The 21,202-nt window shown below is 32.7% G+C and overlaps 1 protein-coding gene across 3 annotated transcripts; it reads left to right on the forward strand.

Moving 5' to 3' along the window:
• Positions 1-235: 235 nt before the first annotated feature.
• On the forward strand, positions 236-8,373 carry zgc:158423 (uncharacterized protein LOC790938 homolog). 3 transcript variants are annotated; one of them, XM_056462770.1, is made up of 9 exons: positions 236-701; positions 1,107-1,290; positions 1,378-1,565; positions 1,840-2,013; positions 4,784-4,872; positions 5,007-5,134; positions 5,820-6,120; positions 7,626-7,688; positions 7,817-8,373. In XM_056462770.1, exons 2-9 carry the CDS (start codon positions 1,139-1,141, stop codon positions 8,162-8,164), a joined length of 1,443 nt encoding a protein of 480 aa, XP_056318745.1. In that variant the 5' UTR covers positions 236-701; positions 1,107-1,138; the 3' UTR covers positions 8,165-8,373. The 3 variants fall into 3 exon arrangements, with proteins under 3 accessions (XP_056318745.1, XP_056318746.1, XP_056318747.1); XM_056462771.1 differs by having other exon boundaries at positions 1,116-1,290; XM_056462772.1 differs by having other exon boundaries at positions 1,134-1,290.
• Positions 8,374-21,202: the final 12,829 nt, after the last annotated feature.

Raw genomic sequence — 21,202 nt, forward strand, 5'->3', positions numbered from 1 at the left:
TTATAAACACTACTCAAAAACAGGCACAATCTCTTGCGATGAACATTGCAGGGGGTTGTGTGTTTGAAGCATAAAGTGAATGTTGAATCCACTTAAGTGCCTGTAATCAAATTAAACAGTCTTGCTATTATGATATTGTAAAAAAAAGTTTCTATATTGTTTATAAAGTGTAACAACTATCAATTTGTACTAATGTGTTAACGTCAATACAAATCTTTAATACATATACGACGTATTACAATATGTGTGCCACTGTACATACATTGTGCCATGCTTGAAGGTTATAGGTTTATTCATCATGTATACAAAGGTAAAAGTCAAGTTAAACTTCAATGTATTCTATTTGGTTGTGTAAATGTAGCATACAATGGAAGTACAATGTTGTTCCAGGACCAGCAGAGATGTTGATCAGGAGCATGTCCTACTTCGTGAAATCACACTTACCAGGGATGAAATAAATAAATGAAGAAAGAAAACCCAATAACTGTATCTTTAAATGTCCCAAACAGGCCCTTAGTGTATCCTAAAGGACTATGAGTAATAACCATAAACGAGAGCAATTTTCTTCAGAGAGTACAGTACAGTGAGAATGTTGGCTGTGAGGGGCGGGAACAGAAGAAGTCGTCTTCATAAAAGTGCACTGACCAGAAAACTGCTGTGTTCTGCCCGACAACACAGAGGAGAACTCATCTAAACCAAAGGTATTGAACTATGCATTCTTCTTTTTGTATTAAGCCATATATTAATTGGTCATTGTGTGTGTGTGTGTGTGTGTGTGTATGTATATATATATATATATATATATATATATATATATATGTGTGTGTGTGTGTGTTTTATTCTATGAACTCCAATATTGTAATACTTCTCATATTGTAATATTGCTTATTGTAACGTTATGTTGCTTATGGATATATATATATATATATATATATATATATATATATATATATATATATATATATATATATATATATATATATATATATATATATATACACACACACATATACATATATGGTCTGTTTAACTCTTTTTTAGCCTAAATTTCATTGTAGATGTAAATTATCTGTCAAAGTTTTTTTTTGCTTTGTTTATTAATTCAGTGTTTTTAGATAAACTTCCATAAACAGGAGAGATGAAGGACATAGAACTGAAGGAAGTGGATCAGACAAAACAATTAATGACCCGAGAAAATGGCTGCGTGAAGGTCACCGTCCCAGAGAACACTGCAGTGAAGTACACAGGCCTCTCCAAAGACGAGCTAGTTAAAGTCGCTGGTACTCCAGGGTGCGCAACCTATATGAGCATTATTAGATTTATGCATTCATCTCTGTCTGTCTGCCTGATGTAGTTATGTTTGCATGTGCTCTGCAGGTGGATTCGGATTCGTTGGGCTTTGATGGCTCTTTTTTTTCTTGGTTGGGTTGGCATGTTAGCTGGAGCAATAGTAATCATAGTACAGGCTCCACGCTGTAAACCCATTCCTGAGATGCACTGGTGGAATGAAGGTCCCCTGTACCAGATATCTGATGTCAATGCCTTCACTGAGAGTGGACTGAAAGGTGAGACAAATGCAAAATGATTTATCTACCTGTTTATTATTTAGATATCAATATTAAAACTATCAAGTCAGTTCATGGAAGTTATTTTTTATAAAATTTTAAAAGTTGGAATAAAACATCCAATACACACACACACACATACACACACATACTAATTAAACGTTTTTGGTCATTGATTCTAAACAATATTCATGGTTTGTGCAGTCAGATTATCAAAAAAAAAAGTGTGTGTGTGTGTGAGAAGTGAAGTGAAGCTTTCTTTTGTTCTCTGCAGGACTGGAGGGAAAGCTGGATTATCTGAGCCAGATGAATGTGGCAGGTGTAGTTCTGGGTCCGATACACACCTTGAATGCAGACCAGCTAGATACACTAAACCTGATTTCAGTTCAGTCTGAAGTTGGCACTGAGAATGAGCTGGAATCTCTGCTGGGCCTGGCTCATAAAAAAGGTGAACTTTAACTTTCAGTGAGTAGTGTTTTGACACATGAATGAGCCTTCACTGGCAGTCAGGATTTAAATACCCCATGACAACTTTAACATTTTGACAAGTCAAGGCAAGTTTATTTATATATCACATTTCATACACAATGCTAATTGAAAGTGCTTTACATAAACAAGAATAAAAGAAACAAAAAAAAAACAATTAAAACAGATTAAAATGTGAAAAAAACAGGTTTTAAAGGAATGAAAAAGAAAAGAAAGACATAGTGTGATCGGTTGGATGTAGCACGTAGTTTTGACAGTAAAATACAGCGTTATACAATTTCTGTTGACCTCAGTGGTGACAATCGCTGCTTTTTATTTAATGACTGCATCATGTTTGTACTGTCCAAATATAGTAGTGTGTGAATGAATTTTGATATGGTACTTGAATAAATTTGACGCTAAACATCTAGAAGGTGCCGGCAAATCATTCATTCAAATGATTTGTTCAAAACAACTGATTCATTCAGAATTCCATCAAGTAACTTTAATTATAAACAAGTGAATCACTGACTGACTTAATTAAAAATATGAATTCAGGAATAAATTACTGCAGCGTTGCGACTATATTTTGGTGGAATAGGAAAAAAAAAGACTTCAGTGTTCACAATGTAAAGCACCCGATTTCCCATTTGCAGTGCCACTTACAAACTAATGGTTGGACACGTTTGTGCTAAAACTATATCTTATTATGTTAATATAGCACTAATTCACTTTTAAAGAATCTTAAAATCATGCAGTCAGTGCTTTTAACACTCAAGTTGTGCTTTTCTTTGTCTTTTTCAAATTGACAATGTCGGTTTACACACTTTTAATGTGTACTACGATATTTTGGTCACATTTTACAGTAATAATTCAATTAGTTAATGACGTCTATTTACTAATATGAACTAAGAATCCACAATAATTGTACAGCATTTATTAATCATAGTTCAAGATTTACTAATGCATTATTAAAATCCAAAGTTGTGCTCTTAACACTGATGTACTATGAGTTTATAAGAACTAAAGATGAACAGCTTTATTTTCAATAACAAAAATGAATATCCTAATAATGTATTGTTTGTCGATGTTAGTAAATACATTAACTAATGGAACCATATTGTAAATTGTTACCAGTGATGGAAAGAGTACTGAAAAATCATACTCTAGTAAAAGTACCATTACTTGGCCAAAAATGTAGTGCAAGTAGAGTAAAAATATCTGTTGTAAATCATACTCAAAATGTGTAAAAAGTAGCCCTTTCAAAACTGCTCAAGAGTAGTGAGTATTAGGCTGTGAAATGCTGATGCGTTTATATGAAAATTGTGTGTGTGTGTGTAAATGTAACATTCTGTAGTGCATTTAGTTATTGTTTAAGACTATTTAGTGATTTCATCCCCGCAGGCACAGGGCGTCATGATTGACGTTGTACCCCAATGTTGAGGACGTTGCATCTTTGGAAATGAAAATCAGGTTGATATTAAAACAACGTCAGGCCGACATCAATGTTCAACAGCGGACAGATGATACAGTTACTTTCCAACGCAACCTAAAAACAACTACATATCAAAATCTAATGATGTTACAGCTTCACATTGTGTAGACATTACTCAGTGCTTAATTGGTAAATAGCGAGGTCCCGCAACAGATCGGGGAAATGGATCCAGCATGTTACCAGAAGAGGGGAAGATGTTGCGGACGAAAGTGAAGAGCGGGGCGGGAGGGGTTGTGTGTCAGACAAAAGTGGAGAGGGTTGGGGAGTAGCGGAAGAAAGTGAAGAGCGGGGCGGGGCGGGCCTGTGTGTGAGGAGGGAGATCGGTAAAAAAAAGGTGCCGGATCAGATTTCAGAGGTCCTGGCACAAATTAAGCTCTGACGTTACCACTATGATGTCTGTCATACGTTGGATTTTGCTTGCCAAACCTGATGAGTAAATGTCAGTATTTGACGTCAATATGATGTTGGTGTAAAATGTTGGTCCAACATTGGATTTTGGTCACTTTCCAACACAACACAAAAATCTACAAAATATCAACGTCATTTCACATCATTATTGGATGTCAAAACAGCATTGTCCTTAGACGCTTGAGACCGAAATCTAACCTACTATTATTGTCTTATGACCTTGTGTATCTGCTGGAATCAGTGACATGCATCTAAACAGTCTCTCAGTCAATGTGTGTGAAGATTTTAGACATTTTTTTATTTTATAGAAGTTTTTATAAAAACACAACACTCAATAGTGTACATCATGTATATATGTTAACAAAATGATCTCTGTGTTGTTACCTGATACTAACTAGAACATGCACCAAAACCCTAGCAAACAATACAGCAAACAATACAGCACCATCAAAAAATTAAAAATAAATAAAATATCTCAACCACGCCTTTGCATTTATCACACAAAGGAGAGATAGAAGGATACAGCTTGTTAAGTTTGTCTTGGACACAAAAAATATATAGCCTGAAAGGGCTAATAATTTTGACCTTAAAATGGTTTTTAGAAAATTCAAAACTGCTTTTATTCTAGCCAAAATAAAACAAATAAGACTTTCTCTAAAAGAACAAATATTATCAGACATACTGTGAAAATTTCCTTGCTCTGTTAAACATCATTTGGGAAATATTTAAAGAAGAAAGGGAAATTCAAAGGCTTATAATTCTGACTTCAACTGTATATATTAAGCTTTAAAAAACGTGTCTCTCTCTCTCTCTCTTACTTTCCCTGGCTATTTGACCCTCTCTTTCTCAGGTATCTCCATAGTGCTGAATTTAACACCCAACTACAATGAAACCTCAGCCTGGTTCAACAATTTCAACGCTGTTGCTCAGAAAATCAGAGTAAGTAATGATAAGAAAGAGGAAACTGTGACGGTGAACACAGGGAGATGAACAGATAGTGAGGAAAACAGCAGATTCTAGATATTAGAAAACGTGACACAAACTTATACATAACTTTTTACTTGTACTTTTAGGATGCGTGTACATATTGGTTGGATAAAGGACTCGACGGCATTTTCTTGTCTGACCTGAATGAAATCCCAACAGACGCCTGGCCATCTATAAAGGAAATATTCAACCGAAGCGAAGCGACTAAAGACGTGTACGTACTGTACTGTATGTGTATCTGCTAGTACTTCATGGTCTGCTGCTATGTAATGAAACAGAGACGCCTTGTGGTCAACTGTGGTACTGCCGCCTGCTCCCTCGTTTTATCTTTCATTAGCTTTTGTTTTGAACAGGTTTCTGCAGGTTTCAAGAAGTCAAATTTAAGTAATATATTAAATTAAAATAAATAAATTACATATAAAGTTAAATGTAAGACTTTTTATAATAATTTTTAATGAAATTTCAGACTTATATGGGGTTAAACACTATAAGGATTTTTTCTAATGGAAAAGGAAAAGATTTTTACTATTCACATCAAAAAATGTTAAATGTAGTTATTATTTAAAGTCACATAGTTAAAATAATATGTCAAAACAAGCAAACTCTGGTTTTATAGATGCTCTTATTCAACAAGACATTTCTTTAAAAAGAAAAGCTACAAATATGCACAACTGTCTGTCCAGATCAGTGTCCTCACTATAGATAAATGGAGAACTTTTGAAGTAATGTTATTGTAAGGAAGCTAATTAAACTATATTGGTAAGTAAAAATGAAACTATTTGTTAAACGTTCTATTGAGCTGGAGTGCTGGTGATTTTGATGGTTTCGGTCTGAATGAACAGCTTTTCAAAGATTTATGAAAATTAAGAACTCAGATTTCTCCATTTGATCACTTTCAGAGCTCTGATGGGTTCAGTCAACAGTATGTCTGTCAATGATATTTCTGTCCTGCTGAACCGCTCTGGTGTTGACCTGCTCCTGACTGGACAGCCTGATCTGTATAAGTCCGGTGAGAAACAGGCCCAGATGATCAAGGAGCTCAACTCCAGTGTCCAGCAGACGAGTCTAGGATGGCGTTCAAGACAGGAACTGGGGTCTCTAGCTTCAGAATTTCCCATCAGACTCTATCAAATTCTGCTGTTCACCCTGCCAGGAACTCCTGTGTTCAGCGCTGGAGAAGAGCTGGGGCTGAAGGCTGAGGTCAGTACACTAGTAAATTAATAAGAGGTTTGGGTGCCAGTGCAGTTAATGGGCTGGAACTGGAACTGAATGGGTCACTATGTACTGGAATTTAGATACTGTTCACATTTTGCAAATTAAGTTCAGATTAAGTTTGACAGAGAGTGATGTAAGACTGAATCAATAAAATGTATGGGTTTAATCATTTAATATGCTTGAACTGCTCTCCCATATATTTGTTAAATGACTGGTTGTACTATCCAGTAACCCAAACTATAGGACTATTTTACTTGTGATTTAGGTGATTTCTGTATTTCATAACTGAATGTAACAAGGCAGGCATAACAAAAAAAGTCCATATGAGCATGTCTAGAAAAAGGATTTGTAAGTTGTTCAAAATGGTTAATTTCCCAATATAGAATTAGACCTAAAATAAATGAATAAATGTTCAGTGTCAGTATATATATATATATATATATGCTGATATAACATACACAAGTGCAAATTAACAAGATTTTTTTCCAACACATCTTTAAACACAACAGGTTTATTAACTAATTTCTGATTTATTTTGTCTTTGCCACGATGACTGAAAATATTGTAGTAGTTATTACTGTATGCAAGATAAAAGTATTTAGCTGAAAGAGCATTTTAAAGGCTTTTAAATGTTAATTAGATTCTGTAGCCAATCGGTTGGAAAAAAAATTAAGGGCCTAGTTATACTGACCTTAAAAATTAAAGACTTTCTCCAGATATATATATAAACATTGTAATGTATAAATATATGTGCATGAATTGATAGTGTGTAAATTTAGACCAGTGCTAACTGGAAAAAATTGAATTTTTTTCCTTTAATTATTAGCATCATACAGTCAAGATCATGTTGAGCTAGCTCACAACTAACTACACTCCATTTAACACACACAAACACACACATACAGTGCTCAGCATAATTGAGTACAGCCCATTTTGAAAATAAATATTTTTATCCATTTTTCAGTGAATATAGGTGAATATTTCAGTGAATATGTGTTTTGGTGCATTTGAACATAACATATTTATTAAACAGATATATTTATTAAAATAATTTTTGAGTAATTAAACGTATTTAGAAATTGAAAGATAATACAATTAAATTCAAGCAAAATATTGCAAAAAAAATTACAGCCTACTAAATTTCAATACATTTTTTCGCTTTTCTTGATTTTTTCCTCTTTTTTAAATTTGTATTTAATATTTTTCTATAGCATAAATTCGGGTGTACTAGTTTTTGGACCGTTATCGTAAGTTATTTTGTTAGATAAGCTCCAGATTTGGCTTCAGTACTCACTAATCGAATGTATATGCACAAATTTAATATTGTATAGCTTCTTATTAAAATATGAATTTAAGAGAGAGATTTGTGAGGGGTGTACTTATATAAGCTGAGCACTGTATATATGTACATACATAAACTTTCTGAGCTAGACTGATAAAGTTGCTGATAACTGTCATAGTGATGATGATATAAGATTCCTCTTTTACAGGAACAACTTCAAGCACTGTGGGACTTGGAAAACCCAGTAGAAGAAAAAAATGCTAAAGCAAAGGTGCTACATTTTCAATATTATTTACAAGGCTATTCATAAGTACAGTAGCTGTGAGCTCATTGCTGTACTAATTAGAAATGTAAAACTGACGCACAGAGTTCTGTTCTTTCCATCATCCACTCATTCAGGCTCTGCAAGAGGAGAGACTCGCAGTGCGAAACTTCTTCAAAACCCTCAGTGACCTAAGAGGAAAGGAGCGCTCGCTTCTGCATGGAGAATATGTTAGCCTCAGTAATTCCAAGTCAGCATTAGCCTTTCTCCGGGTCTGGGATCAGAGCAAACGCTTCATCACTGCCCTAAACTGGGGAGATAAGCCTGTGACTATGAAGCTGACCTACAGAGACCTGCCGGCTGAAGCTCAGGTTCTGCTCTCCACAGACACCAGCAATTTAGCCCTTGAGAGCATGGTGTCTTTAGAGAAGGTACAGCTCGAGCCCAAACAGGCTGTTCTCTTGACTTATCCTTATGCTGGTTAGACACACACACACTGTGTACATGCTCATATTTCTTAAAGTCTTAAAGAAAGAAGTGACCACTGTAATGCCATTTTGGTTGCTGAAGTTTAATGATTAATGTCAACATGTGTTTAAATCAAATTCAAAGTGAGTTGAAATGATTTTTTAATGGAAATCATTTTCATAACATAAAATGACATTAAATTTTGAATAAAAGAATAATCTTTTAATGCGTACTTTGTTTTTATTTATACAAAACCATTAATAAATAAATCTATAAATCTGATATTTGGGTCAAAGATTAAAGATTCCAGTTTTGTTTTTTTACATCAAATAAAATGTACAAAGGTTGATTTTATATGCATAGAAAGTGGTTAATATTTCCAATAAGGTTTTTTTTGGGAGGGGGGGAATCTAAATAAAAGTGAAACATTATTTTAGTAGTCACTGAACCTTACAGATATTTGTGTAAAAATGAAAAATTATTTCTGACCCGTACTCATTACAATTACTAAAAGAACAACTGATTAACCTAAATTAACTTTTTAATAATTAAAAACTGACAAATGGGAAAGCCGAGTGGTTTAAAAGATAATGGCAAAAGTATGAACGTTTTAAAATAACATTGAATTAATTTTGGGGAGGTTGCACACTGATCCTTAAGTAGTCTTTTAGTAAATCATCAAATATTTCTACAACTAACAACAGTGCTGAGCATATGAGCACATCCCTCACAAAATCTCTTTTAAATCAATATTTTATAAAAGAACATTAATGCACTTGTGCATTTAAAATACATAAGTCAGTACCGAGCCAAATCTAGAGCTAATCTAACAGAATAACTTACGATAATGGTGCAAAAACAAGTACACCCAAATTTATATGTTAATATTCAACAATAAAAACAAGGAAAATCAAGAGAAACAAAGAATTCTTGAATTTAGTAGAAATATAGTTTTTTTGCAATATCAGGGTGGCCACACTTTCATTTACACCAGAGTATAAATCAAGCACCTTTGTAATTCATACCACGAGCATATATAGCATCATGAAAGTCCTCGCAGTACTTAACGTTTCACTTACACTTAATATTTACATGAAAATTGTCAATTTGTTGAATTCAATAATGCATTAATTGTCAGTATTGTACAAGATTTTAATAAAAAATATATATAATTTAAGAATTTCTGTTTTTAATTCTGCTTTCAAAAATTGAGTTAAATTGTTAAAATAAAACCATAAACAAATTTAACTTTAATTTCAATTCATGCACTTACAAGGACCTGTGTTTGCTTTTAAGGACTTTCCAGGCCTTGAACCCATATGTCTGAAATTCAAGTACTTTTAAGTACTTTCAAGACGTGTGGGAACCTTACATTATATCACTTGAATTGAAATGTATTATCTTTATATTTCTAAATGTGTTTGGTGACTAAAATACTATTTTAATCAATATATCTATATCAATATATTAATTATTAAATCTGTTTTGTTCAAATGCACCAAAATATATTACTTATATTCACTGAGAAATGGATAAAAAAAAATCCATTCAATTTCAAAATGGGATGTACTCATTTATCTTGAGCACTGTATTAACATTTTGGATATAAAGTTGGTGTCCCCTGTAAACTGTGTAATTTTTTTACTACCATACTTTTTTGTTTTTTACCAATGAAACCAGAGACATTCTAATGAAAGAAAAGAGGCTGTATTAGTTTTAAATCTTGAAATAATGTTTACTGTATGTACTTTCCTCTTTCTAAATCTTCGTATTTTATAATGCAGTAACGGGTCTGGTTTTGTGTGCCGACTTATGTTCAACTTCATTTTCTTGTGATTTTATGCACACAATTCATAATTGTTATGTGCCTGTCTTGGCTGTATGCCATTTGTCGTTAATTCTCAGGGCAGGAAAAGGAAGACTATGAAGTCAACAGGTGTGTATGTGTGTCATGAGCGATCGTGATATGTACTATATAAAACTGTATTACTTCCTGCGCGCTTCAGCTTGTCGAAGAAGAAGGAACGTTTTCTTCCAGCATCTAAATGTTAAATGCGGTCTGCAGGATCAGTTCAGCTCTGTTACAAAAATAAACAACACCAGGATTTGCAATCACTATAAACCTATATATATATATATATATATATTAGAGAAAAATACTTATTTATATATAAATATAAATAAAACATTAAAGATTCGGTTATTTTGGAATTTAACCTGTTTAATTTTTATGTTGATCTACTGTTGAGGTCATAGGTCAGATTTGAAATGGCTTAGCTCGTTTTATCCTACCTTTTCTTTCTGCTCGTCTTGTCATATTTTCTTCAGCACTGAAGACTGATGCAGCTTTTGAATCTTCAGTGTGTGAGAGACAGAAAGAGAGCTTATAGAAGAGATCTTTGTCTAATTTGGATTGTGAATTTCCCTGATATATGTGGTTGTGAAGGTGTTCGCATGTCCTCCTACAGATATCAGAAGAAGAAAATTGATATCTACAGTTGTCGAGCTAAAAAATGTATACAGTTGGAGTGATAAACCATCAAAACCCTTTAAAATACAAGCAATAAGTTTGTGTAATTTCTATTATAATTATTATGGGTATAAAGCAACTTAAGAAATTTACAAATCTTACATGTTCTCTTTAATTAATAACGTGATGAGCATTGTTCAAATATAGGTTATATCATCAATTTAAGTGATGGATACAATATAAAAGATAATTAAAAGAATATAAACAGATCACAAAAATGTTTGGTGAGAAAAAAATAACAAGTAAGAGAAAAACATCCAGGTCAGTAGATGTTCAGATTAAAAACTGAACAACACAGCACAGTTGACATCTTTTGCATGTTTCACAGACTGTGTTGTGCTGTTTTCCATGTTGGGGAAAGTTACTTTTGAAAGTAATGCATTGCGATATTGAGTTACTCACCATTATAGAGTAACTAAGTAATGCAACTAGTTACTTCTTAGGGAAGTAATGCATTATGTTTACTTTTGCGTTATTTTTTCTTACCTGGCTGAGGCTTGATCCCTTTCCGTTTTTTTTTTTTTTTCTTTTTTTATAGAGGAGCTCTGCAATTAACAAGACACCCATAACCTTCATTTACCTTTAAAAAACACATAAAATATAATAATGTAGGATAATGTTATCTTCGGAGAACTTCCTGACCCCAGAGCTCTACATGCCATATACACAGATTAATGAAAGTTTAAAGCAATGTGTTTGCTACTTCTGTACTTTTTTGTCTTATTCATTCATTCATTCATTCATTCATTCATTCATTCATTCATTCATTTTCCTTTGGCTTAGTCCCTTATTTATCAGGGGTCGCCACAGTGAAAAGAACTGTCAACTAAAGTTGAGGTCAGAATTATTAGCCCCCCTGTTTATTTTTCCCCCAATTTCTGTTTAGCGGAGAAGATTTTTTTTTTCAACACATTTCTAATTAATTTTAATAACTCATTTCTAATAACTGATTTATTTTATCTTTGCCCTAATGACAGTACATAATATTTGACTAGATGTTTTTCAAGACACTTCTATACAGCTTAAAGTGACATTTAAAGGCTAAACTAGGTCAATTAGGTTAACTAGGCAGGTTAGGGTAATTAGGCAAGTTATTGTATAATGATGGTTTGTTCTGTAGACAATCGAAAAAATAGCTTATTCTGACTAGAATTCGAGCGCATTCTGACTAGATTTATTTTAATTCAGCAGTTTTTTTTAAGCAAATTAATTAAACTAAAAAGTAACTCAGATTACATTTTTAACAGTAACTCAAATATTATTACTTAATTTTTAAAAGTAACGTGCTACTTCTTACTTAGAAAAGTAGCCTAATATTATTACATAACTTGCGTTATTTGTAATGCGTTACCCCCAACCCTGCCTGTTTTTTAAACTTACAAATCAACATTATAATGTGCTTCCCAACTGAATCATAAAATCATTTTTCCTTAATAAAACAAACACAAATGTGATTTTCATTTATATTTTTGTAATAGCTGTGATAAATTAACTGCAATTAATCTATGAGGTTTAATATAGGCTTCTTAGTATGACTGCCTTTCTTCTCTGACAATGAAATTACATTTGCTTATTTTAATACTTCAGATTTCATTAGCTATTATTTTATTAAAGGGAGTGCTGGATATTAGGTCTAAAGTACGGTCCAAAGTTTTAAAAATAACTTGGGATGTGATTATTTATTAAAAACAGGATTAAATTAATTTACGGATAATTAATTTCATTTGTTGTATAAATACTGATATTTGAGCTCATACAGTGAGAATTTTTGATACTATGATAATGTCTCAGACAAGATTAACATCAGCTGTTTATAGGCTGTGTGTGTGTGTGTGTGTGTTGATCTGAATGTCAGAGGGGGGATAGTGATATTTTAGAGTCGACGGAGACAGCGTCGTGTTTCTGGTAAAACACGACGGCGCACTCTTGAGATGACGAATTGTGGTCACAAACCTCTGTGTGTGTTACATGTATTTGTCAGATGTGTCTTGTGTCTGTGTGTGTGTACGTATGTGATTGTGTGTCTTCTCTGTGGGGATGGGTTTCATTTTGACTTGGGGCAAATTTTGACGGCAGTGAATCGGGTTTTTTGAGAGTTCGAAAATGGAGCCAAATCACACAGCGGGTTATCTAATTCAGCTATTCAAAGTTATTGGCTTATAATGCCCTCAAAATCAGGAAACCTTTCTGGTAACTTTGAACCACAAAAACACGTCTTTCCATCTGAGTTTTGGTTTTGTACAGTCTTTATCATCTCCGTTTCTCTGTCTCTCTTCCTCCGTCTTTCTCAATAAGGGAGAGAAAGAGCACCACAACGCCCCCTCTCGAACTGTTGATGTGAAACTTTTCAGCGAACAATGCCCAGTCATGCCTGGATCTCGTTTTTACTGCTACAGCCTACTCACGTTCACTAGACTAGTAGACTTCATTAAACAACGTTATCTTTAACATCTTCATCTCAAACTTTTCATCGTCTTCATAAGCATCAACACCACGTCCACCATCATCATCATCATCATCATCATCATCATCATCACTGAGCCTTATAAACCTCGGCAGAAGTGTGACTTTCAATATCAAATGTACATTTATTCGTCTTCAAAATCTCTGTCCCGTAAATGAAACATTGCACCTGCATTGCAATCTCAGTTTCAATCATTTTGCTACTACAGCAATAATAATTGGCCAACTGAAACTGGTGACCTGCAGTGGTGACCTGCAAATCAATATTCTGTCATTAATTACTCATTCTCTTGTGTGAACTATATGACTTCACATGTGGAGCACAGCTGAAGATAATTCAGATCATTTTGAAATTATGGGTTGAACCATCCACCCTGGTTTGTATAATATTTTAGAGACATCACCTTTCTGGAAGATACAACCATCAGGCTCAACGGCACAAAAGTCAATACTATTCGAAGTTGGACCAATACTGCTGCAATGTTTACAAACATAAAATCTGATCTTTATTTATTTTATTTTTCTTATATATATATATATATATATATATATATATATATTAACTGTTTACAGTGCTCAGCATAATTGAGTAACCCCATTTTGAAAATAAATATTTCTCAGTGAATATAGGCAATGTATTTTAGTGCATTTAAACAAAACCAATTTATCAAACAGATATATTTATTCAAATCATATTTAGTCACCAAACATATTTAGAAATTGAAAGGTAAGACAATTAAATGCAAGCAAAATATATTAAAAAAAAATTACAACCTACAAAATTTCCACTGAATCTTTCAATTTTTTTGCTCCTCTTTTTAAAATTTGTATTTAATATTTTCTATAACGCATAAATTTGGGCTTACTGGTCTTTGGGTGTACTAGTTATTTTGTTAGATAAGCTCCAGATTCAGCTTCAGTATTGACTAATCTAATGTATATGCACAAATATAATATTGTATAGCTTCCTATTAAAAATCTGTATTTAAAAGATAGATTTGTGAGGGGTGTATATAGGCATGGGCCGTTATAAGATTCTGACATTTAAAAAAATATTCTGTATAATATTATGGGTAATGTGGAAAAATGTGGGCACATTACAAATGCCATGTTGTCATTATCACAAGATCTATCAGCACTGATTACGTTGATTTCCTTTCCTGTGTCATCTTGGGATAGTATAGGGTCCATTGGATGCACACTTCAGAATCTCAATGGAAGTCTTAGGCTATATAGGTCATTCTGGTATTTCTTGACAGTTTTTACTTTTTTTTTTTTTTTTTTTTTTACAAAAACTGATAAAAAAAAAAAAACTGGAAATACTATGATTTTCTTTTTTTTTTTATTGGGCAGTAAATTGTTAGGTATATGTCTGACAGAGTAAATAATTTAAATAAAATAATGATCATAAAAAAATAACAAAGGTTTATTTAAAAATATTTATTTGCCTTTATTTGATAGGACAGTACAATAACTGGAAATTAAGTGGGAGAGAGATGAGGGTGGGATTGGGAAAGGTCCACAAGCTGTGATTCGAACTCAGAACACCCAGCAGTCAACATTTGAAGTGGTTCAAAATTGTGCTAAATCAACTGAACATCACCCCTTATTGCTTTAGGACAATACATTAGTAAAAACATTTAGAAAAAATTCTTTTTGATCCACTTCAAATGTTGACTATTGTATATGTCGGTGCATTAACCACTGGGATGTTGGCGCTTTTAGCACTTTTTAACTAACAGGTCCACATTGGTTTGTACTTTTTTGGTTCTAACATGTAGCCTATATTTAAGGTGCCAATATGGATAATTTACGTACAAATGTGTAGCTCTTGAAAAGTACTGTCCCAGTGACAGCTTTGTGCTTTTATTTCTGACAATATGTTTAAGAGGTTAAATGTGTTTAAAATCAGCATTTAATTACAGTAATGAATCTGCTCAAAATGATAGTACTATAAAGTGCCCGAATGGAGAAAACTGACAAGATGTCCTACTACTTACAGTGAGATTCTCAAGTGTGACTTTTGGACACTTTACTATCCCATGAGGCCAGGAAATGATTTGTGAACACCTGTGAAGGATGCAGCGGACAACGAATGCCACGTGACAGTGAAAACATGATAGTTGTCAAAGTCTGTATTGTATGAGTATGTATGTTAAAAAAATGTACACAAGTACGTCTGACTTCATAGTTAAAAAAAAAAAACTTGAAAAACTAACAAGAGTTGGCGCAATAGCCTAGTGGTTAGTGTGCTGACATATGGCGTGGTATCATTTCAGGGCATCCCAAGTTCAAATCCCGGCTTGGGGACATTTCCATTTCCCTTTCTCTCTCTCTCTCCCAATTTGCTTCCTGTCTCATTACTGTCCTATCTAAAAAAGGCCATATATAAATCTTAAAAAAAAAAAAAGTAATAAATAAAAAAACTGTCGATAAATACCAGAATGACCTACATAGCCTACAACTTTCATTGAGATTATAAAGTGTGCATCCAACAGGCACTTTTCTATCCCATGAGGCCACAGGAGATGATATCTTAATGCGAGAGAAGCAACACAATGCTGGTAGGTCATGTCATAACGAAAACATGGTATTTGTAATGTGTCCAATAGAATAAAAATTTCTAAACGATAATTCAACTTCAACTTCATGAAAGTAATTAATAATATTGCATGTGATTTCTGACAGACAACTTACATTTTTGAGAAAACTTTAAGTCACTTTAAGTCACAAAATAAATTTTAAACCAGTATTTCTGTATTCCTAGTATTTCTGTACTATACTACATAAGATACACAACTTCAGATATCGTGTCATTTATTATATATTATTATCATATATACATAATTTATTATTATTTATTTTCATTCATCAATGTTAAATGGTGCTTTGAAACCTGTTAACTTTAACTCTATAAACATGAACAGTCAAAACATGCCTTAAAATATCTTCCATTTCCCACAGAAGAAAGCCAATGTTTGGGACAACATAACGGTGACAGTGGAACTTCCAGGACAAATTATGACAGAGCTATAATTATGGGTGAACTGTGCCTTTAAAAAATATTTGCCATGAAATGCCTTGTAATTAAGTAATTTGAGTCATTTAAAAAAAAAGATTGCCTTAGAGGCATCATTACTGATATACTGTACATCTTTAGACAAAGCAAAAAGCACTGATATATTTTAAGATCAATCGGTCCAAGTGTGTTTAATTTTAATCAGCCTGCTTGCAATTTAGTTGAGGACTAGGCTTAAACTTTGTCTATGAAACCGGGGGTTTGTTTGTGTAAGAAAGTTAAAAGACATGCCCTTTTACAGCCAAACACGGATTTTAACGCTCTAGAAAAAATCTCCTCCCTCTTTCAAGTTGTGGCTCAGTGAACTCACAAAGACACTCCATTTAGAATGAATGCGGTACCATTTACAGAATAAGTAACATAAATTTTCTAAAATATGGGAACCATTCATAAGGTGCTTGGAAAGGAGAGGTTGAATCATTGAGTCATTTGATGAGGAGTTAGATTTGTTCATGCCAGCTCCCAAGAGTGTTGTTAGTTACCTCCCCATTTAGTGTGCACCAAGAGATGAAAACATCGGGTGGGTGGTGTATGAGGTATTATTTCATTTTATATACTTTTACTTATTTTATTTGTGTATATATGTATATATTTTTCTTTTCCTTCTGTAATTTTAAAAACAATTTGTCACTGTAGCGAAGAATATACATCTATAATAGACCCTTTTCACAAGTTCTTTTTAAATCCCATTTGCTGAAATAATAAAAGAAAAATGCCACAATGGTGTTATCAAGACTTTCAGAAAAAGGAGTAAATGGTGTGAGACTGATGACGGCAGCCAGAGGAGAGTATAACGTCAAATGTACTGTCCTGCCCCAAAAACGCTGCATTAAAAATACCTCGCATAAGCAGTAATTCGTTTTGTGCAATTTGATGCAAAGATGATATAATACATACATAAATGCATATAAATGTTCATACATTTTTTAAAAATCTAATATTAAAAAAATTCAAGGATTTAAGATCATGATGACCGTTAAACATGTCATAACAGTCTTGTGAAAAGGGTCCAATAAGTACTCATATTTAATAATCATAAAAAGAAATATCCCGTCTAATTTTGTATGCATAACATAAAATGTGGAGAATCTTTTAATAATTTTCTGTAATTGTGTATTTTCCAATAAAATTAATAATAAAAAATTTTATAAGACTAGGCAATAATAAAAACCAGGGAGCCACTGGCCCAACCAATCAAAAAAGACACAAATCAACTGATTATTTGTGAGAAGGACGAATGAGTAGGATGATAAACATCTAAATAAGTATAACAAAATAAGATCCTGATATGCTGATCTTTTATCTGTGATATTCTATTCTCTTTGTCTATTTAGTGAATACAGTAAAATATTTGTGTCACATTTTTAAAGACATTTTGAATGATGATGATGATTATTATTATAATGATGTCCAACATCTTGTAAGTCAAAATCGTGTAGTAAGTTGTGTGGTCAATTTTTTTGTTTACAGATAATGTTTAAATAGCTTATTTTAGAGCCTATTGTATATCACTCGAAAAACTGTGAACTGTGAACTTGTGATGGAAATATAGAAAAGCTAAAATGAAAAAGCTTCAGAGGGTATTTAATGACGCACTGCTAATTTTGCTTAAGTTCCCGATGTTGATGAGTGCAAGTCTGATGTTTGCATATAATAATATTCCTTCTCTTCATCCTGTGTTAAGGAAATCGGTGTAGAACTGAGTTGATTGGGAAACATGTTTGTAAGGGGTTTTTTTTTTAATATATATATTTTCAATCAACTCTCTTGTGTATGTTTTGTTGTAGTTTTTTCTTTGAATTGTTTTTGTACATTTTTGGAAATAAACATAACATTCTGAAATAAATTATTTCTTCCTTTTATTTGTTTTAAATCATTTTTAAATATTTTAATCGACTGTATTGTGTGTGTTTCTTGTTGTTTTTTCTTTGTATAATTTTTTGTAACTTTTTGGATATAAACTCAAATAATAAAAGATAACATACATACATACATGCATATATACATGCATACATGCATATATACACACATATATATATATATATATATATATATATATATATATATATATATATATATATATATATATATATATATATATATATACACACACATACGCACACACACACACACTGTAAAACCTGATAAGTAAAGTTAACTCAAACTGTTTAAGGAAACTGATTGCTGCAAGAGTAATTTTGTTTTGAGACAATATGGTTTGAGTAATCTAAACTATATGACTATGACTATATATAGAGTCATATACACATATATTATTTGTGTTGATGTTGGGCCTGTTTCAGTAAGGAGGTTCAACCAACTCGGAGTTTAAACTTGAGCTCTGAGTTGATTTACAGAGAGATTAAAAACTCTGAGTTTTCAGTTTCAGAATAGCAGATCTGAGTTAGGTCAATCAACTTTGGGTAGACCAACTCAGAGTTAAGCGCGCACACCGTGACTATAAAAGGCATTATCAATAGAGCGCAGACATTACGAGTGACTATGGCAACATCTTTAAAAAAAAAAAGAGATCACCATTTCTTTCTCCAGCTGAACTTGATGTGCTTGTGCAGAGTTAAAGCAAATATGAGCATATATTTAAAAAAGCAACACCCCTGCATCAATGAAACAGGGGCAGTTAGCGTGGGAAAACAGCTGCTCAAGTTAATGCGTAATTTTACATTTAAAGTATTTAAATATTTAAGTATAATAAAATAAGTAATGTTATGCGAGATGTTTATAAAATTTTTTACACGTTTTAATAGATTTAAAAGTGCACTTGTTTGTGTCTGCCTTTTTTATTGATCAAGTGATAGAGGTTGATATGACTTAGATTTAGAATGTAAGCAGAACAATAGTTTTTGGAAAGAATAATAATCCCATTAATCTAGTTAGTAAATGTCCCTGTCGAAGGTCAGTGAATTTAAGCTAATTATTTATTTAAAAAGGACAAGCCATTCTCGTACGTGAATTTGTTCTTTGTGTGACTGAAATGTAGGCAATAGCTATGTTTTCATCCAAATATGCTAATTAAATTTATTTGCAACACTGGATTATCGCATAAAAGATGTGCGAATAAAACAGCTTTTCCATCCAGCGAGTTAAAGAGAACAAAATCGTCACTTCCTGATTAAACGGGCGCCAAATATCAACAGTAAAAACAGAAATTACTGCGGTAGAAGAAGCTGCGTCAATCTTATCTTTATTTAATAAATGTAGGCTACTTGCGCCTCAGAAGACAATGCTGACACACAATGAACTCTTGGGGGCGTTTGAAGCCATGAGATGCGGAGAACAGACGCTCTTGACACATTACAGATGCTCTGGAGGTCATTAATAATATAATAACATTACTACTGAAATGGTAAAGGCATTTTAGAATGATCAAAACAACATTTCAGATGTGTTACAGTGCGCTTAGTCTGCTGGTTTGTCCATTTACACATATTTTCATCATCATATGATCTCTTATAACAAATCTTTTTTAATGTACATACTGTAAATTGTTTAGTAAAAGTGTTTACATCATAGTTTTTGCACATCTTTTATATTGAATAAAAGTTTCTTACTCAGTTATGCGCGTGTTTATCCGTATTTTTTAAAAGTTATGTGCATCATGACGTTTCCATAAATGGTTTTTATGCGCATAAAAATAGGTGGGTGGAAACGTAAGGCTAAGGTGAGAAATACAGCTTCATCTTTAAAAAAGGGGAGGAGACCCACAGAAACTCTGAGTTTAGAGAATAAAACCTGCTCCTGACCAGGTTAGGTTTACAGAGTAAGTTACCACAGTAACTGACTCTGAGTTAAAGTTACCTCTCTTTCAGAAACAGGCTTGACTTACCTGCTTTCTCGAGCTTAACAAACCTGCCATTTTGAAACGGAAAACACAGAGTTTCTCTCATTTCAGGGTTAAATTACTCAGGATATTTCACTTAACCTCCTTTCTGAAACGGGCCCAATGTGTGTTGTCAAACCTTTAGAGTATTAGTAACTTAAACTTTTCAATTTCAGTTATCAAATCACTATGGAGTTCAACAAATTAAGTCCAAACAACTTTATAGCTACTCAAATGGTTTGGTATTGCTTCTAGTTTTAGAGTTAACACAAAGAATATAATTAATTAATTCATCACTCATTAATTTTGAGTTCTGATTAATATAATCCGTTGATAGGTTACGATAATTTTTTTCATTGAGTCAAAGTAACCTTTTAAAAATTATATGAACAAACTAAACTAACTTATTTCATTTAGTGATTTTGACTGTTTTACAGTATGTATAAAACATTAGCATATCAGTGTAAAATGGCACAGTAGTATTCCTAGTATATAATTAATATACATAACCTATGTAGTTAGAATGTTTGGTTGAAACTGCATTACTATATGTTTGGTTAAATCAATAACAAAAACACAGTCCTGAAGCTTATTACTATATTCTTATAGTCTTATTATTATTATTATAAGTTTTTAGCTGCATGCAACGCTTCAAGCACATTTTAAATTTCAATTTAGCCATATATTGTTAGGCACATATTTTTTTATCTTTTTCTCTTTTAGCTAAAAACTTGCAATGCTGTTTTAGATATAAAATATTTGTGCATCTCATTTTTAACCTAAATTGTTTATCTTTACCTAATTCATTATAAAATAATGTATGGTGATTTGAAAGTACACTGTGAAATTATCTGTTAATTATTGGTTGTATGCCTGTGTCAGTAGAAACAAAGCGTCTGTAGTTCATGGTTCAAGGGTGTTTTCCATGTACAGTTTTAACGCTTTCAAACTGCATTATGGGACTTGTATTGGAAATGTAACACTGCAATTTCTGTGAATTTTATTGCCATTTTTAATGTCTGAAATTGTGTGTTGTCTGGTTTTGGCTATGTACTTTATTGAGCAGCCAGTTTTTGACTGTCATTGATTTAATTCATAGAGTGTAAGCACTGAGGTTTACCAGTGTACACTCATTTTACAACTTC

The sequence above is a fragment of the Danio aesculapii genome, chromosome 7, assembly GCF_903798145.1.
Source record: "Danio aesculapii chromosome 7, fDanAes4.1, whole genome shotgun sequence".
Classification (NCBI taxonomy): domain Eukaryota; kingdom Metazoa; phylum Chordata; class Actinopteri; order Cypriniformes; family Danionidae; genus Danio; species Danio aesculapii.

Bases quoted from the DNA above. Each gene is read 5' to 3' on its own strand.
- zgc:158423 (XM_056462770.1), top strand. From the start codon at position 1,139: ATGAAGGACATAGAACTGAAGGAAGTGGATCAGACAAAACAATTAATG. The intron at 5,135-5,819 runs GTACGTACTGTA...GATCACTTTCAG, and splicing joins AGCGAAGCGACTAAAGACGT to AGCTCTGATGGGTTCAGTCA. The intron at 6,121-7,625 runs GTCAGTACACTA...CCTCTTTTACAG, and splicing joins AGCTGGGGCTGAAGGCTGAG to GAACAACTTCAAGCACTGTG.